This window comes from Pogonomyrmex barbatus, unplaced genomic scaffold, assembly GCF_055798465.1.
Source record: "Pogonomyrmex barbatus isolate J1 unplaced genomic scaffold, ASM5579846v1 scaffold7, whole genome shotgun sequence".
In the NCBI taxonomy this organism is placed as follows: Eukaryota; Metazoa; Arthropoda; class Insecta; order Hymenoptera; family Formicidae; genus Pogonomyrmex; species Pogonomyrmex barbatus.
In genome coordinates this window covers 2753625-2771488 of record NW_028297171.1, presented here as the reverse complement: position 1 = coordinate 2771488, position 17864 = coordinate 2753625, and the positions used below count along the sequence as shown (strand labels likewise).

The 17864-nt window shown below is 41.0% G+C and overlaps 1 protein-coding gene across 14 annotated transcripts in view; it reads left to right on the top strand.

The window, feature by feature from the left end:
* The window catches only part of Tlk (Tousled-like kinase), a 45767-nt gene extending 28129 nt beyond the window's left edge, over positions 1–17638 (top strand). For 9 of the 14 annotated variants that reach the window (XM_089083482.1, XM_011648196.3, XM_025219824.2 and 6 more), the window contains 13 exons: positions 10690–10780; positions 11035–11297; positions 11389–11622; positions 12786–12878; positions 13038–13499; positions 13585–13788; positions 13892–13983; positions 14132–14279; positions 14392–14503; positions 14619–14757; positions 14881–14992; positions 15100–15207; positions 15297–17638. In XM_089083482.1, the coding sequence (XP_088939608.1) occupies positions 10690–10780; positions 11035–11297; positions 11389–11622; positions 12786–12878; positions 13038–13499; positions 13585–13788; positions 13892–13983; positions 14132–14279; positions 14392–14503; positions 14619–14757; positions 14881–14992; positions 15100–15207; positions 15297–15509 (2271 nt within the window). In that variant the 3' untranslated portion in view covers positions 15510–17638. Of the gene's footprint in view, positions 1–5481; positions 7333–9714; positions 10030–10068; positions 10598–10689; positions 10781–11034; positions 11298–11388; positions 11623–12785; positions 12879–13037; positions 13500–13584; positions 13789–13891; positions 13984–14131; positions 14280–14391; positions 14504–14618; positions 14758–14880; positions 14993–15099; positions 15208–15296 lie in introns of those variants that run through there. The other 5 variants (XM_011648203.3, XM_011648204.3, XM_011648199.3 and 2 more) reach the window with 5 other exon arrangements.
* The last annotated feature ends 226 nt before the right edge of the window (positions 17639–17864 follow it).

Sequence of the window (17864 nt, the reverse complement as noted above, 5' to 3'; positions counted from 1 at the left end):
TTTCATTCATATTTATATTTACTTTTTATATACAAATTCATTTGCATCTGTGACATGTAATTTTTTTTTTTTCCTTACACATTATAGCAGTGTCATGCTATATGTCTTGAATGACAAACTCGTTATACCCATCGTTTAATTCGCGAGAAAAAATTTGCGATGTTGCAGACAGTGTAAACTGGCCTTAACGGAGAACCAGAATCTGCGCTACGCTTCGCGACCAGCTTAATGTGCGCCGTCCAAGACGGAGAGCGCAAAAAAGAGAAAAAAAGCGAGAAAGAGAGGGTGGGAGGAAGGGAGAGAGGGAGAGATCGTATCGCGCGCACGCTGTTGACCTGCGGGAGTAGTCCGCGCGGTTATGTCGTAACTTTCACAATGAGCGTGCTCGTCGCACACCCGCCAGTGCCGACCGTCGTCGGCGACGATCGGCGGGGCTCGGTGCGCGCGATCGGCGATTTTCGTACGCTCGGTTACAAGGATCGGCCGTTCTCGGTAAACATCCGCTCGTCATCGTAAGTAGGAATGCCTACGATACACGCTGATAGTATCGAAGTGTCGATATTTCGTTCCACCGCTCGTCGCTTCCTACGCTCGCGCTTCTTTTTAACGCGAGAGCGAACGATGACTCGATTACGTTCTTGCGCATAACCTTGTTCTCGCCCCGAAATCGCTGCTAAAAACGGCCGCTATTGTTCTCAGAATAGATACCGTTTCGTTGTGACTGTACTATTTTATCGCGCAGATGCGCGATTTCGCTGAGCGAACTGACTGACTGACTCTCGTGAGAGTTTGAAACTTTTTCGTCGTTGACACCGAAGACGCGTGGGATAAAATATAAGATTGGAATTAGGATGATTCACCGTCTGATTTTTTTTACGTTTTAGAATTTTTATCGACACCACAAATCAAGCCTGAGTGAGACACGCTGATAATTTGATTTCAGGAATGGAAAATGAGATTCTTGCGATTGAGGGCGATAGTAACCAAGCGAGATGTTGTTGCGCCATTTTAAATCATTAAATCGTTCGATATCACGAGAAAGAAAAATAAGAGAAAAAGAACTAGTTATGAGATCGATAAATCAGCATCCAAGGTCGATGGAATATTTATCCTAATGATCTATTTATCATTCTTCAGATTTCGGCGACCAGTATTTTTAACGTGAACATTTCCTCCGCTTCTCTCGTTGGTAGGAACTATCGCCATGCCGTTGACCTGCCAACTAGATCCGCGCGGTTATGTCGTAACTTTCACAATAAGCATTTTTATCGTTTGGCCGTTCGCTAGATCATCAATTAGCAAACGTATAATGACTTCTATGAAACATGCTGCGTGTCTTTTCCCCTTCGTGCTCCATTTTCCTTCGAAAGATTTATGGAAATTTTACAATTCAATTTTCGATATTCTAACACCGGTAAAATAAATCTCGCGATCCTTTAGTGTGTTAAGTTACATTTTTTTTCTCCCAATTTTAATTCATAAAATACAGTGCTTAACGGTTACACCGTGTGAATGCGGCTTAATTCGGCCGCGAGCGCGTCCTTGCACCGTGTCGGCCGCCGCGCCGTTTACACGGGGCGCCGGGTTGCATCTAACCTCTTGTGAGTATACCGTGCGCGCGCGCACATATACATACATATATACACGCGCCACCTCTCCGCCCGCTGTGCCGGTCCTCTCGCCGAAGCGACGTACACAGAAAACCGCGTGGCGATGCGGCGCGCATGGCGCAAGCCAAGACAACGAGGCAACGCCGCGTGGCCGACCAGCTGATCGCTCGGCGACGTGCACGCTGCGGGTAGAGAGGAGAAGGGGAAGTCGCGCGCGACTGGGCTAATGAGTGTGCGACTTATTGGGGGGGAAGCCCGTTGGGGGGGAGTGAAACGGCGCGTGGTAGGGAGAATCCGCGCGCGATTCTGCCACAAAGTAGGGGTGTAGAGGGGGAGCTCCGCTGTGTTGCCGTCACGTCAGACAGCCGTGCCTCTTGCCGCCACCGCCGTCGCCACACCGACGGTGTTTTCTACGATCGAGTAGCGGCGGCATTGCAAGGTCTAGGAGGCCGCGCACTCGAGACGCCGCGGTCGTTTCTTGTTACCGAGAGCGACTAAATGCCCTTTTCGACGTGTCTCATTTTGTATATCGTTTTTATTAGCGGATTTTATATAATTTGGTAGGATTTTTTAAAATTTATATCTTGTATTTCTATCTAGGTAAGTTGTTTTCTATTCAATATGATTCATAAGAAATGGAAAATAATGATTTCTTTTTTAATCGATTGAAAATTTGTTTTATTTTTTGCCAAATTTGTTTCTTTGTACGTTATTTTTTTCGGAGTGTTTTTATCTTAACTTATTCTATAATACATATTTGAGTGATTTGCACTTTCGATTTTCGAAAAATTGACTTAATATTTTCAATAAGGTATTTATTACATTATATTTAGCTAACATGATCTTTTTTTTATAAAAGAATCAAAAATTTATTCATTTTGTTACAATTTTTAATATGTTTAATATTATTCTGTCCAATGTTCAGTTTGATTAATGTACATATATTAATTAAAGAATATCTTTCTCAAGATACACATATGCCTCAACATGAATAAGTAACAAGTCATGAAGTAACAAATCATTCAAAGTAGAATTGATTATTCTGTTAAGCTACACCGGTACATTAATCACTTTTTCTTAGCACATATAATTTTAAATCTCAAATACATTCTCTCTCTCTCTCTCTCTCTCTCTCTCTCTCTCTCTTTCTCTCTCTGTCTTATTTTATTGCGTAATGTTCTTTATTATTATACTGAAAACGTGTTATTATAAGTAAACGGAATGCGCTCTTAATGGCATTTAATCTCAAACATAAGAGAATGACATCTTATCAATATGTATATGTTGGCAATGCGGATTTATATCGATTCCACGTCGAGTGCCATAGCGGCACGAAATTTACGAAATCACACCTACGTTCGCATTCGACACACCGACGTGAACGCCATCGTACGGAAACGATCGCGCTCATTTTCCCATGGAACTCATGCCTGAAGGGGAAGGGGGTCGGTGGGAGGAAGGGGTTAAGGGAGAGAGAACAGGCAGACTTCCGAAAAGGAAGAGAGAAACCTGCTGCGACGTTGTCGTGGCTCCGAAACGCCGCGACGTTGCTCTACGGCTCCGTCCCGTATCAATAATGGAGAAAGGGGTGCAAGCAAGAAAAATGGATCGGGCGAGGAAAAGATAGGGGAGGGGAGGAAGAAAAGTCCCTGTGCCACCCAGTCGCTCCTTGCAATCGTCGTTGAAAATCTACCTAACGGCCCGTCATATGCAATGGCGATTCATTTCGCCGCAAACTTCGTGCCGACAATCGCTCACGCGATTTCCATCAAACCGCATTTCTCGTCTTTTCGATTGATCTACAGAATCATTACTTTCGCAAATTTTATAGCATTTTCATGAAATAAATGAACGATAGAGTCAATCTAAAAAATTAATTAAATGTGAATATTTTTGTCGCTTTTAATTAATTTTTTAGATTGACAACACTGTAATGAAGATTGTGAATGCTGTTGTCCGAATGATTCGAATTTTCACTATCATCTCTTTTTTTAAGATTCTTTTTCGTTTATCGTTATCTTATGTGATACACAGAACAACGGCAACAAAATACCGAATGTCACGGCGCAGATCACTGTGAAGATTGAAATGTCATTCTGTCGCAACATTGTAAATGATCGTAACCTGTCAGAGAGGAAACAGCCAATCCGCTGACTTGGAGTTCTTATGGCACTACATGACGTAAAATGGCGCTATCATTGGTTACTTTTTACGCATATAGCGTCATTTCCTGATAATCGTGAATAACATCGCGTCACCGTTCGCGGATTCATGATATAGAATAGGGAATTGTTTGCACCAATGGTGTCGTATTGTCACGCACATTCCTGGGAAACTAGTCATCCAGTCACGTAACAGTTATCACATAAGAACAGGCCTGTTATCACATGCAAATAATCATTTTATACCGATTACCAATCGGTATAAAAATTATTGTCGCTGTAACCGACGAATCTTCCGACTCGTACACCGTTTCTTCATATTTTGTTTTTCAAAAGAAAGCTTACGTTTCATATTACGATTACAATTCAATCCAAATCAATTCTATCGATATATTTATTCGAAATCGCTCGCTTATTTAATTCTTCGTTTATCCGTGAAATTTCTTGATCACACTCGCTCGTACACTCGCTTCGCGAGCATTGTAAGTTATTTTCGTTGCAATTTTTTTAACACACGGGGATTCAACTTGTGCACGAACATATCTTTCACTTGCTTTTCAATATAAATATTGACTGGGATACTCGGATATATATTTTTGTATAAAATCCGTTTCGGATCTTCAACTTCGACGGAATACGGAGCACAGCTCAAACTTGCGCGGTCGCTCGACCTGTTATGTTCGTCCGTTCCACCGTGTTCCGTTTTCTTGTACGTCTCCCCTCTACTCCCTCCGCCCCTTCCCCTGTCTCCTTTACCCCTCCACTGTTCGGCCTTTGCATCTCTCTTGCTAATACGCCCTCGCACAGCCGAAGCACGCGTCGGCACGGACGTATCTCACAGGGACGTAACGAGCGGAACCACTGCGAGGGCGCATTTTCAAAAAAAACGTATCGTCATAAAACCGAACATCATAAGTATACATACATAAAGTTACATTATTAATGCTTTTCTTTATAATAGTTTTCCTATAATATCGTATCGTTATTTGATTTGGACTCCAATTTTAAAATTTTTGAATTTTTATTCAAAATATCTCCGTGTATGTAAACATTGTGTAATGTTCATTAAATTGACTTCTGACAGATTGCGTAAAGTTGGATTTTTTTGTTACATCAATTTTTCGTACATTAAAGGGGCACTGCTATTCCAAAGGAACGGAATATCTATTAACAGAAGCATTTGGATCGTCCAGTACGTAGCTTCTTTTCATGGCACGTACTTCTACTTAACGTCACATTTACAGTTATATAGTCTTTCTAAGTCATGATATATAAAATATACTTGATTGTCTACTATACTCGAACTGACATTAATACAAATATACACATGTATGTATCTTCAAGGGTCTCCTTCGCTGCGGCCATATTGAATCTTAACTTTAAAAGCAACAAAATTTACTATCATTTACATTCTACCAACTTACATCAATTTATATTATATATATGATGGTATGCAAGTATTATTAATTTAAATATTTAAATATTTACAAGAATAAAATTCTTTTAATTTCTTATATTGGCATTTTTGATATAAATCTTATATGATTGCTATTAAAAGCTTTAAAACTAAAATAAAATTCTCTTGTTTTTCCGTGTTTACGAACCACTCTACGTAATAAAATAATATATAAATTATTAAATTAAAATCATTATTTCTCGCTCTCTCACACATGCATACAGACATACGACAAATGCTATTATATAATTCTTTTCAATATTTTCTTTCATCTTAATCCACAGATTGTAACTCAGAATTTATACGTAGCACGATGTATATGATTTTTAAATCTATCGTAGCTTCAAATTCTTTGCGTTTATTATTACATGCCTCAAAGTTGTAAATACTCTCAAATGTTCGAAATTCGAAATGTTCGAATTTTCGAAATTCAGACGGTGTAGACATTTGGATATTATCACTTCGGATATCACAGCCGAGTTCTGGCTAGCTCGTACTATTTTCCATAAAATTTTATTTACGGGTGGTGCAATGGAAAAGAGGTTTTCTCTCTTTTCTCGCGGTATAAATGCAATGACAAAAAAGGAGCGTCATTCGTTAATTCGACTGCCTACTTCTCTCCGGCCCGAGATACAACAGCGGCGCGCAAAGTAACGCCGCAAGGCGGAACCGCGGATCACACACGGGAAATGTATCTCAGCGGGGCGAAGGGGAATGAAGGATAGAGTGAGGGAGGGAGGATGAAGGGGTAGTCATAGTAGAGGGAAAAGAGGGGCAGAGCGAGAAAGGTACAACAGAGTAGAGGCACCCTTCGCACGCTGTAGCGGCACAACTACACTTCGCCACATCGATTTTACCGGCTCGCTTGCACTCACACTCGGTCGACCCGTTCACTGAAGGAATGTCTCATATGCCTCCCTCCTCTCTCTCTCCCTATCCCCCGTCGTATTCCCTCCTCCCCTTCAAACTCCCGCACCCTGTGGCTCAACTGCTCGCCGCTACCCCCCACGGATCTCTGTCTCTGTCAGTCACGAACGGCTCTCTTTCTATCTTATCCCGTCGTCCATCCCTCTCCTTCATCCAAGCTCGCCAACGTCTGCCCCCCCCCCCCAGCTCGCTCCCCCGCCCGCCTGCTCTCCGCGTTTCCACCCCTCTTTCTCTCTCGCTGCTGTTTCTCTCTCTCTCTCTCTCTTTCTCTCTTTCCTCTCTCGTTCGCTTGTGCACTTTACCAAAGTGTCCCTCTTTCTCTCCGACTCTGTTGTGTGATGCGGGGTGGTAGTGGCACCGCGGGGAGAAGTGGGGGGAGGTTGCACCTTTTGCCGCATCTCGGAATCTCGCGCGTCGCTCATTTGCCGTACATAGAGAGGAGCGAGAAAGAGAGAAAGGGAAAGAAAGAGAGAGAGGGAGTGAGAGAAAGAAAGAGAAATAGCGGTAGAGAGAAGAGAAGGAGTGGGACGGAGGGACGAGAGAACGGAAAGAGAAAGAGAGAGAGAGAGAGAGAGAGAGAAACCTCGGAGCTAGGTAGTAGTATGCGAGAGCGGCGGCGGCACGGTGGTCGGACAGTTCCAGTTCCGTTTCGATTAGGCGAGTCCACGCGCGCCGGGTTTTTGGCTCGGGTTCTCGCTCCGTGTACGGAAAAAAAAAGAAAAAGCGAAAGAGAGAAAGAGAGAGAACGCGTACGCGCGATGCCGTTTGCCGTAACCATTGACGTTACTCGGTGCGGTTGCCGTTGCTGTTGCCGTTGTCACCATCGCCGTTGCTTGTGCTGCTGCTGCTGCTGATGCTACCGTCTCCGCTGTTTACCCGGCGCGCCAGCCGCACGCCAACATTTACGAGCGTATCCAGGAAGAAACGGAGTGAACGGACCTCGTGCGGCAAAGTGCGAGAGAGACGGCGAACGAGAGAGTGGGAAAAAGAGAGAAGGAGTACCTCTCGTAGATGTACAAACGTGCTACGAGACACGGCTCGGCCTTACGTATCGCCCGACTACGATTCGTAATGTGAACAGACCGACCTCGCGGTTATGGCCACGCCAGGGGCAGGTCGCCAGGGTTACAGACGTGCACTATAAAGTCCTACATGTCCCGATTTACTGGGTTTGCACGTACGTATTTATATATGCCGTACCTATGCACGAATCGCTCCATATACGTTTATGCGTACATACGTGTATACATACACATACGTATATAATGTGTATAATACACGTATATATTGTGTGTATTATTATATTAATTTTATATACATATATATATATATATATATATATATATATATATAATATAATATAATATAATATAATATAATATAATATAATATAATATAATATAATATAATATAATATAATATAATATATACACGACACCAAGTTGCGCGCGTTCGTACACACGCACGATGCAATCCGTCTCGACGGCGGATCGCACCGACAGCGATGTGTAAGAGACGAGATTCGTCGTCTCTCTCTTCTCTTTCTCTCCGCCGGCTCTCTAGCCCAGTTCCGGGCACGGCCACTGATCCATCGATAAGGAAGTTTGCTGTCCTCTCCCGCGGTGAATTTGTTCGTGCCGGTCGTGCGCGATGCGCGAGGAATCCGTACGGGATCGAGCATCTCGTTGTCGCATAGTCGAGGTCGAGAGGCACAATTGTACTACTGGTCACGTGACCGGGGTACCTGCGGAACGGCGCGAATTACGGGCTAGGGGAATAAGATACAAGATTATGAATATACAAAGTATATACAATATTTACATTGCGAATTAGACTCTTATTTTCTCTTGTTTTTATTTACATTGTATATATGTATATACAATGACTATATCGACCCAGTGAATTCGATGAGCTGTTTCTCTCTTCAGAAAAGTTAATATATTTATGAATATTAATTCGTGTGTCATCATCATGATATATTATTAAACGCCAACATTTCGTGAACATGGCAATTCACTTCATCAAAGCAAAGAGCAGCCTGATAACTGTCTTTTTATTTTTGTGTCAAACGTCAGATGTATCGATTGTCATGGCGGTCGACATGTCATCGACGAAAAAAAGATTGCGTTTACTTCTTCATAATAGCCTAGCGTGAGTTTTCAACGTAAGACGTTACGTTCCCTTGTATCTCTTGTAATCGATCTCGATGGTCATATCGCTCAAACACATACGTCTTGTAAGATTATAAAAGTAAAAAAATAAGATAAGTATCAGTCACCATTGACAAACTAATTATTTTTGTCGAACGAATTTATCGCAAAAAAATTAATTTCAACATTTCAATACGGTAGACTAAAGCAATATTTTCTCCTCCACGCATGAAAGAAACTCGCTCCTCGGGCTTCCGTACACACTTTTCGTAACCGTAACTGTAAGACGTATCATAAAAATTAGCCAATCAGAACTAAGAGTTCAAAAATAATGTTTTACGGTTACGGAAAGTGTGTGCAGGAGCCCTAAGTCGCGTGCACTTTCTTTCTCTTAGTCGCACCGAGATATAAATAAGATAAAACAGTCTCTCAGAATAGTGCCACGACGAAAATAAAAGCATCATCAATCTAAGTAGATCGCTGTGCAAAGTGACGCGCGGTAAGAAGTGCGTAACTAATCGGATCAATTGGAACAGACTAGATTTTTCGGCGATTCACGACAAAACGAGAATGGGTAAGCCATTGCTCTTGCCAACTTCAGTGTGTACCGATAATTCGCGCGATATTCAAAATGTAGAAATCTTTTTAAATAATTCTCACGATTTTTCCAATAAGAGAAAAATTATTAAACAGAGAGTAATATTTAATTATATGGATAATACTTTTTGTTATTTCAACTGCACAAGTAAACGTGTCTAACTTCTCGTTTAATTTTATGACGACGGATTGGTGACGGGTATCGGTGGTATTAATTCGCGGGTGAGACGGATACGAGAGTGCTGACGCGGCGTGTCGTATGGAGCAATGGGAGCGAGAGAAAAAATAGGCAAAGAGGAAGAGGGAAGGTGACGCGCGCGTAGGTGCGTAATTTATCGCTACGCGGGACGCGCAGCGCCCGCGCGACGACGTCACACGCCGCGCCGCGCCGCTGGCCGGAATGACGTAGCGTGTCGTCGCTCTCTTCTCTCGCTTATCGGTGCTGTTAATCGAAGAGGTACAGCGTTCGGCGGAGAGAGCCTCATGTCTCTCTTCTCTCTCTCTCTTTTGGCTTCGCCAACGCCGTTGCCATCGGCGGCCGCGGCCGCGGCCGCCGCTTACGAAAATATGCGCGACACGAAAGCCGAGTTAACCGAGGCCTCGGCCTCGTACCGTAGGGAGTTCAGAAGCGCAACGCAGTGAATAAAACTGCCCCCTCGCGGTGCGCGACCGCGGTTCCCGATCATCGCCCATGCACTTCTCGAATCGTACGCGCCGTCAAGTTCTTACCTCTTACCCCGCGCCCTCTACCCTAACCTTCCTCCTGATCCCCTCCCGTGCCATCGCCACTCGTTCGCCCGCCCTCTCTTCCCGCCCCGTCTCTCGCACGCTCGTTGCCCCTTAGAACCTCCGTCGCCCTTCCGCTCCTTCCCTCGCTCGCCCCTCTTTCTTCCCGCTCGTCCATCCGCCTTGCCTGCCCGCCCGCCCGCCAACCTCCCCGCTGTTCTAAGGTCCTCCATTTTGTCGTGATTCCTCTAGCTCTAAACGTATATCGAACATTTCCCTTGCACGCCGCCGCCGCCACTCGCGGCAGGACCGCGCGTGAAAATTCCGCTTGCCGTTGACACACCGCCAATCGTTCCCGGACAAGCGCGATTGCTATGGGACTCCATAGGTCGTCCTGGAAGGTGTCGGTCTATCTCTCTTTCTCCTCTCTTTCTGTTCTTACTCTGTCTCTCTTGCCTCATGCGCGTTTCTCTCTTTTGCCCGCTACCATTCTTTTCTCTTTTTCTCTCATGCACTCTCTCGTACACATATACGCTCTCTCTCTCTTTCTCGTTCGTTCGCTCGCGTTTCTCCTTCCGCGCCCCTCCTCGTATCGTTCGGCGCCCCTCGTCCCTCCCCTCATCCCTCTCTTTTCTTCGTTCCATAAGTCTTTCTCTATCCTTCCAGGTTTGTTCCGCCTAGAGTAAATTGTGTCTTTTTAACAACACGAGATTCTTTCGATCCATAGCGTCTTACGCCGGTTTTCGTCGTTCGCAAAGTGTAACCTCTCTCTCGCGGCGCCGTGCCTCGTATTCATCGGTCTCGTTCTCATTGCCGTCGTTGTCATCGCTGTCGTTCATAGTTGGTCTCGCACGCCACTTCGCTTCGACGTACCGACTTCGTCATTACTATGTGGCGGCGACGTGCCTTACTCTCAATAACGGTTGAATCGCACAGGCGCTGCTCGTGACTCTAGTCCGCCACTATTTGGTTCGTTGCATTGTTTTTTTTTCTCTCATAATCATTCTGTTCGTCGTGCATCCAAGTTCGCAGTATATTTTACACTCGTCTTTTGCTTTCAGATGTCTGCTGGGTCACAAATTCAGATGGCACCCCAAACAACCGTAAACTCTGGTCAGACAGTTCATAGTCAAGACTCGAACATGAGCACTGGTAAGTCAGATTCTCATTTTGCAAATAAGCACACGAATAATATATCTTGGTATAAGCATAACTTTCTGCACATTCTGGTCCTTTGGGCAACTAGTTTGTCTCGAAGATAAGATTTTGTGCATCTGAGAAAGTCCTTTTCTCAAATATTCCACAATAAATAAGCGATTCACTGATCTCTGGAAATTCTTTATACTAAAATTGATATTTAAAGATATCTTTATGACTGATCATTCTGATGGGTTATAATTCTGCAGGCTCATCGCATAGTGATAAGGAGGTGGATGCAAACACTCCAGAAAAAGTACCACGGACTCCTTCTGAGAGGAAAAGAAAACGTAAAGCCGATGATGGGGGTGGAGGTGTCGCAGGTGGCTCTGTAGCAAGTAAGGGTCCTAGGTCAGTTGCTGCTCTTGATAATAAGAAAATCAATGAGTATTTTCCAAAACATCATCTGGGCAATAGTCCTATTCGGCATGGTGGAGCCAAGAGCCCTTCTCCTCAACAGGGTTATCCTATGGTAAGAATTAGCATGGATGTCAGATATAGAGAAATATATTGAAACATTTTTTTATATGATCCATACATAATGTATATTTCTCTGCTAACAGTATCCGCCATCGCCTCAACAGTTACTTTCACCACAAGTAACGACACCTAATTCTTCGGTGGCTGAATTCTCTTCGCTGATGCAGCCACCGAGACCTCATCCTCAACCTCCACCGCCTCCACCACCAGCTTCGTCGCAACCTGTAGGCTCGATGGTCAGCAAGCAGGTGCAGGTAAGGCCTACCAACCTCAATAGGACAAGCCAGGTCAGGCAAGCGAAGACTAACACCCCAAATGTAAGCAAAATTCGGTAATATCTGCAAGCATTTTATAAGAAACGACCCACAGTTTATATTAACTGCAATGATAGGCAATTTGTGATAGAGATATGTAAGTTTAAATTCGAGAATCTCTTGTATTATCGATATTTTAGCAAAATACAGCAATTTTTATTATTGTACAATAGGTAGGTAATAACAAAATTATCATTGTTATTTTTTATCGAAATACATTGATATGAAATTGACCAATAAAAAATTTCTATATGAGTATCATTTTCACAAAAAATTATTTTCAATTAATCTCTTATGAAGAAACAAAATAATAAGATCAATATGACATACAATAATAACAGAATGATAAAAGTTACTATAGAAATTAATTCGATTTATTTCAGAGTACTTTGTAACATTTTATAACGTGACATATTTTATGCACTACAGATAGATTAAGATCTTTACATTGCAATCTCATGATGGGCATTTCTTGTCAAATGTTTGCAGTAAGATGAGCTAATTTTTGGCCGAATTGTAGCACTGTATACATTTGTTATTGTATAAATACAGGCTATCTTGTAGTGCCACTCGTTTTTGTTGTAAGATACTTGTATCTTCGATACTTTTGAAAATAAAAAAAATCTGACTGTATTTATCGCTCAAGCACGGACGAGCATTGTTAAAGGCATATTTTATTGCTTTAGTATATCTTTATTTCTTAGGATTCATTGAACATTGCGTTTGAGTTCTAATGAGTCCAATATTGTTTAACCGTTTTAAGATAAAATCTATTAAGAATTTTGTTGGGGTTATATATTTATATGAGCATTTAACACATGCGTACATTTTTGGTGTTTTCCTTGCTGCCTGTGTGACCCTCAGTTCTATCTAGGGTTTATTCGCGTTACCTGAGTTTAACTCACTAGTTTATTTTCTACAATAAAGAAAAAGTCATATGTCGTAGTGAAACATAGAAGCGATTATGTTATGTAATTAAAACAGATAGTTATTAGAACACCAAATATAGACGTGCAACTTTGTATTTAAGAAATTATTTTTTTTTACACTATGCTCTTTCTGCGTGTAGCAAGGTATCCGGTATTTTCGAGCAATGCTGACAAATGTATCAGATGTTACGATAATATATTTTGTTTATCATAAAAATTACATAAATTGCATTCCAGACAGAACTTACTTGCCAGAGGATACAGGAATTCGAAACTCAAGCCTCTTCGGACTTAGAATTACGTAACAACAAAATTGATGAATTAAATAGGGTAAGTGCAATCATATAAGTGATCAACTAATAATCAGTTTGTGGAAATATCCTGTCATTCTTACTTGAAATTGAATCTAAGCTATGACGAGCTATCTCATGTGTCGGCTTGATGATGGTAAATTAATCTAGATCTGTTCTTTGAACCTCTTTATTACAGACAACGGACGAACTTAGGCATCAAATGGCTAATCAACAGAAAGTGATTGAGCAGCACAAATCACATATAAATAAGTGTATAGACGTTGTAAAGAAGTTATTAAAAGAAAAATCAAACATAGAAAAAAAGGAGGCTAGGCAGAAGTGTATGCAAAATAGACTGAGGTTGGGCCAGTTCGTGACGCAGAGGGTGGGTGCGACCTTTCAAGAGAACTGGACCGACGGTTATGCATTTCACGAGCTTGCACGGCGGCAAGAGGAAATAGCGACAGAACGGGAGGAAATCGACAAGCAGAAGAAGCTGCTACTCAAGAAAAGGCCGTCGAATAGTGAGACTGGCAGGAAACGTAGTCAACCGCAACCCTCCCTGCACAACGGCACCGAGGCGACGTTTTTGAAGCCAGATGCAGTACCTGGGTCGTATACGTGGCAGGAGTATTATGAAGCTGACGAAATACTCAAGGTATCATAACATCCCGCGATCATATTTCTCCTTAAATGTTCGATTTTTCTTCATTCTTAAATTTCGCATTAATGTGTGTCCGCAGTTAAGACAAAGCGCGTTGAAAAAGGAAGACGCGGACTTGCAATTAGAAATGGAAAAACTTGAAAGGGAGCGAAATTTACACATTAGGGAGCTAAAGCGTATTCACAACGAGGACCAATCGAGATTTAACTCCCATCCTGTTCTGAATGAGCGTTATCTCTTATTAATGTTATTAGGGAAGGGCGGTTTCAGCGAAGTGCATAAGGTGACAAGATATTCTCGTTTATCACTTTCGTTAACTGTATTTAGTACAAAAACATTTTATTTATTTGTTTACTTTTCTTTATATCATGATTCTTTTCATACAGGCATTTGACTTAAAAGAGCAACGGTACGTGGCTTGTAAGGTGCATCAATTAAATAAAGACTGGAAAGAAGACAAGAAGGCTAATTATATAAAGTAAGTTTTTTTAATTTCAATTTATATCGATATTAACTTATTTATATTATAATTGATAATTGATAATTTATGATAATTAATACTTTAATAACGACATACTTTTGTTCCTTTCAAGAAGGAATGTTTCTATTCTTTTTTGTTATAATAGGCATGCATTGCGAGAATATAATATACACAAAGCACTAGATCATCCCAGAGTCGTAAAATTATACGATGTATTTGAAATTGATGCCAATTCCTTTTGTACTGTTCTGGAATATTGTGATGGCCATGATTTAGATTTTTACCTCAAGCAGGTAAATATTTAATCTTATATTTATTTCACGCGAGTTTCTCATTTTAACAATAATCATAAATATTTTCGTATTTTTATTATTTTTAATCCATGTCGTAAACATTTCATTGCAGCATAAGACTATTCCTGAGAGAGAAGCGAGATCTATTGTTATGCAAGTTGTATCGGCATTAAAATACCTCAATGAAATAAAACCCCCAGTTATACATTACGATCTGAAACCAGGTAAATTTGTTACGGATCTAATTATCAGAATATATATTTCTGCGGAATTTTATGATGAAAAATGTTTATACGCTTTAAATTGTATAATTTTATCACTTAATGTTTTCGTTTGCAGGTAACATTTTATTAACTGAAGGCAATGTGTGCGGCGAAATAAAAATCACGGACTTTGGTTTAAGTAAAGTCATGGATGAGGAGAATTATAATCCAGATCATGGAATGGATCTAACGTCCCAGGGAGCGGGTACTTATTGGTATGTATTTTTTTCTCAAATGATTTTGTTACGTTAATTGTGAATTATTATTATTATTATTATTATTATTATTATTGTGATATTACAGAAGATTACAAATTAATATTTATTTATTTATTATAGGTATCTACCTCCTGAATGCTTCGTTATTGGTAAAAATCCTCCTAAAATATCGTCCAAGGTTGACGTATGGAGTGTAGGAGTTATATTTTATCAATGCCTATATGGTAAAAAGGTATATATTATAACATATTCCGTGAAATTTTACTTATTCGTTTGTGAGCATAAAAAGTATAAAAATATAAAAAGCGTTCATTTTTTTTAAATAAAAATTTCTTTCAGCCTTTCGGTCACAATCAATCGCAAGCTACCATTTTAGAGGAGAATACGATATTGAAAGCCACCGAAGTTCAGTTTGCGAATAAACCAACCGTTAGCAACGAAGCAAAGGTAATGTCTGCCAGTGAAAATAAATGAGAAATAGATGAGAATTAATATCGACAACTATTTTATTACAACGGAATGATTTGTCGTTGCAGAGTTTCATAAGAAGTTGCCTAGCATACAGGAAGGAGGAGCGTATAGACGTACTGACACTAGCTAGACACGAATACCTGCAACCCCCAGTGCCAAAACATGGCCGCCAAGCGAACAGCCAGCAACAGCAACAGCAACAACAGATCCAGCAGCAGCAGCAAAGCTCGTTCAATATCGGCATGTTTAGTGGTATGAACGCGTCGAGCAGTTCGTAGTGGAGAGGAAGGACTAAAGACAAAATCCTCGATATATACCAATACATGCCAAATCTTGAGCGCTTGGACTGTGTACACCATCTTAGGGAAATAATGATTGCTATAACCAATTGTAAATACTAAAAACCGGATACTATCATCGTCACCACTCGTCACCACCCATTACCATCACTACCACTACCATCACCACTACTATCACCACCACTACCATCATCATCATCACCATCATTACAAACTACCACAACCATCACAACTATTACCACACTACCACCGTCATCACCACACCATCACAACTATACTTACAGAATCGATTACATAGGACATTGCAAGAGAGATGCGAGACTGGTCACCCGCAAGTCCAGAAGCTTGCGTCTTTCTACAAGCCACGCCACATTATTCAGCATGACAAGAAACAATGTTGTGTTCGTAAATATTCAATTGTATTATCGTTCCTTGTATCAAACAGTGCGATGACTTGATAATAGTGTTTAAAAGAAATGAAAGAACGAGAGAGAACGAACGAGCGTGCGAACGTGAAAATAACATGTGATAAGTCATTACAAGTTAAAAGTGACGTCTAGAATAAGGGGGGAGGGGGGGAAAATAGACATGTGTGTGTAAGAGAGAGAGAGAGAGAGAGAGAGAAAGAGAAAGAGCGCACGAGAGCGGCAAGTAAAATAAATAAAACGATGCAAATTTTTTCGATGAAAACAAATAACATTGACAAAGAAAGCAACGAAGATTAGGAGAAAAAAGTAGGAAGAAGTCAAGAAAAAAAGCAATCGGAGCAATCGGAACATCTCGCTTTCATGGAGATGACGTTTCTCTCTCCTGGCGTTTTAGTGTGCATGAGCGAACGCTAGAGGATTGTTAAAATTAGTGTGAGTGTATATATTTATACTATATATATAAATATATATATATATATATATATATATAAACTAATAAATTCGACATAATATATATATATATGGTGTAAAAAGGAAGACGACGACAAGCATTGACAGTGGGAAGACAACTGTGGTGGCTCTATCCTCGCATGACCTCCAGCGCTGGTCTCGACATTCCATGAATGCTCGGCCGCGCATCATGTTACTTTATTCGAATATTAACATTATTACCTGTATCATGACTAATAACGATTAACATACACGCGCATCCACGTCCACATATGAAACACGTACACGACACGAGTACACGAAGGAGATTTGATTGGTTGTTCCTATTCTGAGACGAGAGTGGGCTTTTATCTATAATGCCGGAACGATAGTCCGATAGAGAGCGAAGTGAGAATCGCGAGAGTATGTGTGAGAAAGAGAAAGAGAGAGAGTCGCGATGTGCTCCCAAAGTGAAAAAAAAAAAAGGAAACATTAAGATCGTAGTCCACCACTATCATCACCACTTGTAAAACCCGTTCTCACGCGTGTATAGTTTGAAATCCCATGTTGAAATTCGCTGTAATGAAGTCACGCATTACGTTTTTCCTCCTTCACTCTTCCTCCTTTTTTCTTCTCTTTCTCTCTCCCCCCTCTCTCCTTTCTTTTCTCCCCCCTTTTTCTGTAACATCAGAGGGAGCGAGAAAGAGAGAGAGAGAAAGAGAGCGCGCGCGGATCCAAATGTGTGTATAGAGCAAGTTTTGCGCGAAATGTTAGATGGATTAATTAATTAATTAATCAGGCGACAGCGGGAAAAAAGATGACGTTAGGAAGGAAAAGTAAATTTTTAAGATAAGAGAGCCCTGAAACGCTATACCGACCCAATCATTATTTCTTTACTCGTAATTTGTTTTATATATGTACGTTATATATAGATAATTATGAAATAGAAAACTAAGTTATTTTATCAAGTGCCCTTGCTTTGTATTATAGTCGCGTCCGTCGACGAGCCGTAGCTTCTGGGAGTAAGAGAGAGAGAGAGAGAGAGAGAGAGAGAAAAGAGGAGAGAATGAAGAACCAGAGAAAATGCGATGAGAGTGAACGTGAAGACTAAAGCGAACGAGTGCGTGTGTGTTAAAGTGTTGCGTTATTGGTACAATGTGGGCACCGAGGTATTGATGACAATTCAATACCATCAATGTGATTGGCAGAAGTGTGGTGAGAGAGGAGAATACATTACAAGTCTGAACAGAGTCTACTACTTAGATCCAATTCAATTTTTAAAAAAAAAAAAAAAAAGAAAAAAGAACGTCAAATATTCCTGCATCCCGCATCCCACTTCTCGTGAAAAGACACGCAGTCGAAAATTTTGCTTTTTGTTTTTTTTTTCTTTCTTTTTCTTTTTTTTTTTTTTTTTTTTTTTTAATAAGATAATGCAATGTCGTGCTCATTGACGATCCCCTTAGGAAGCTACGATTTC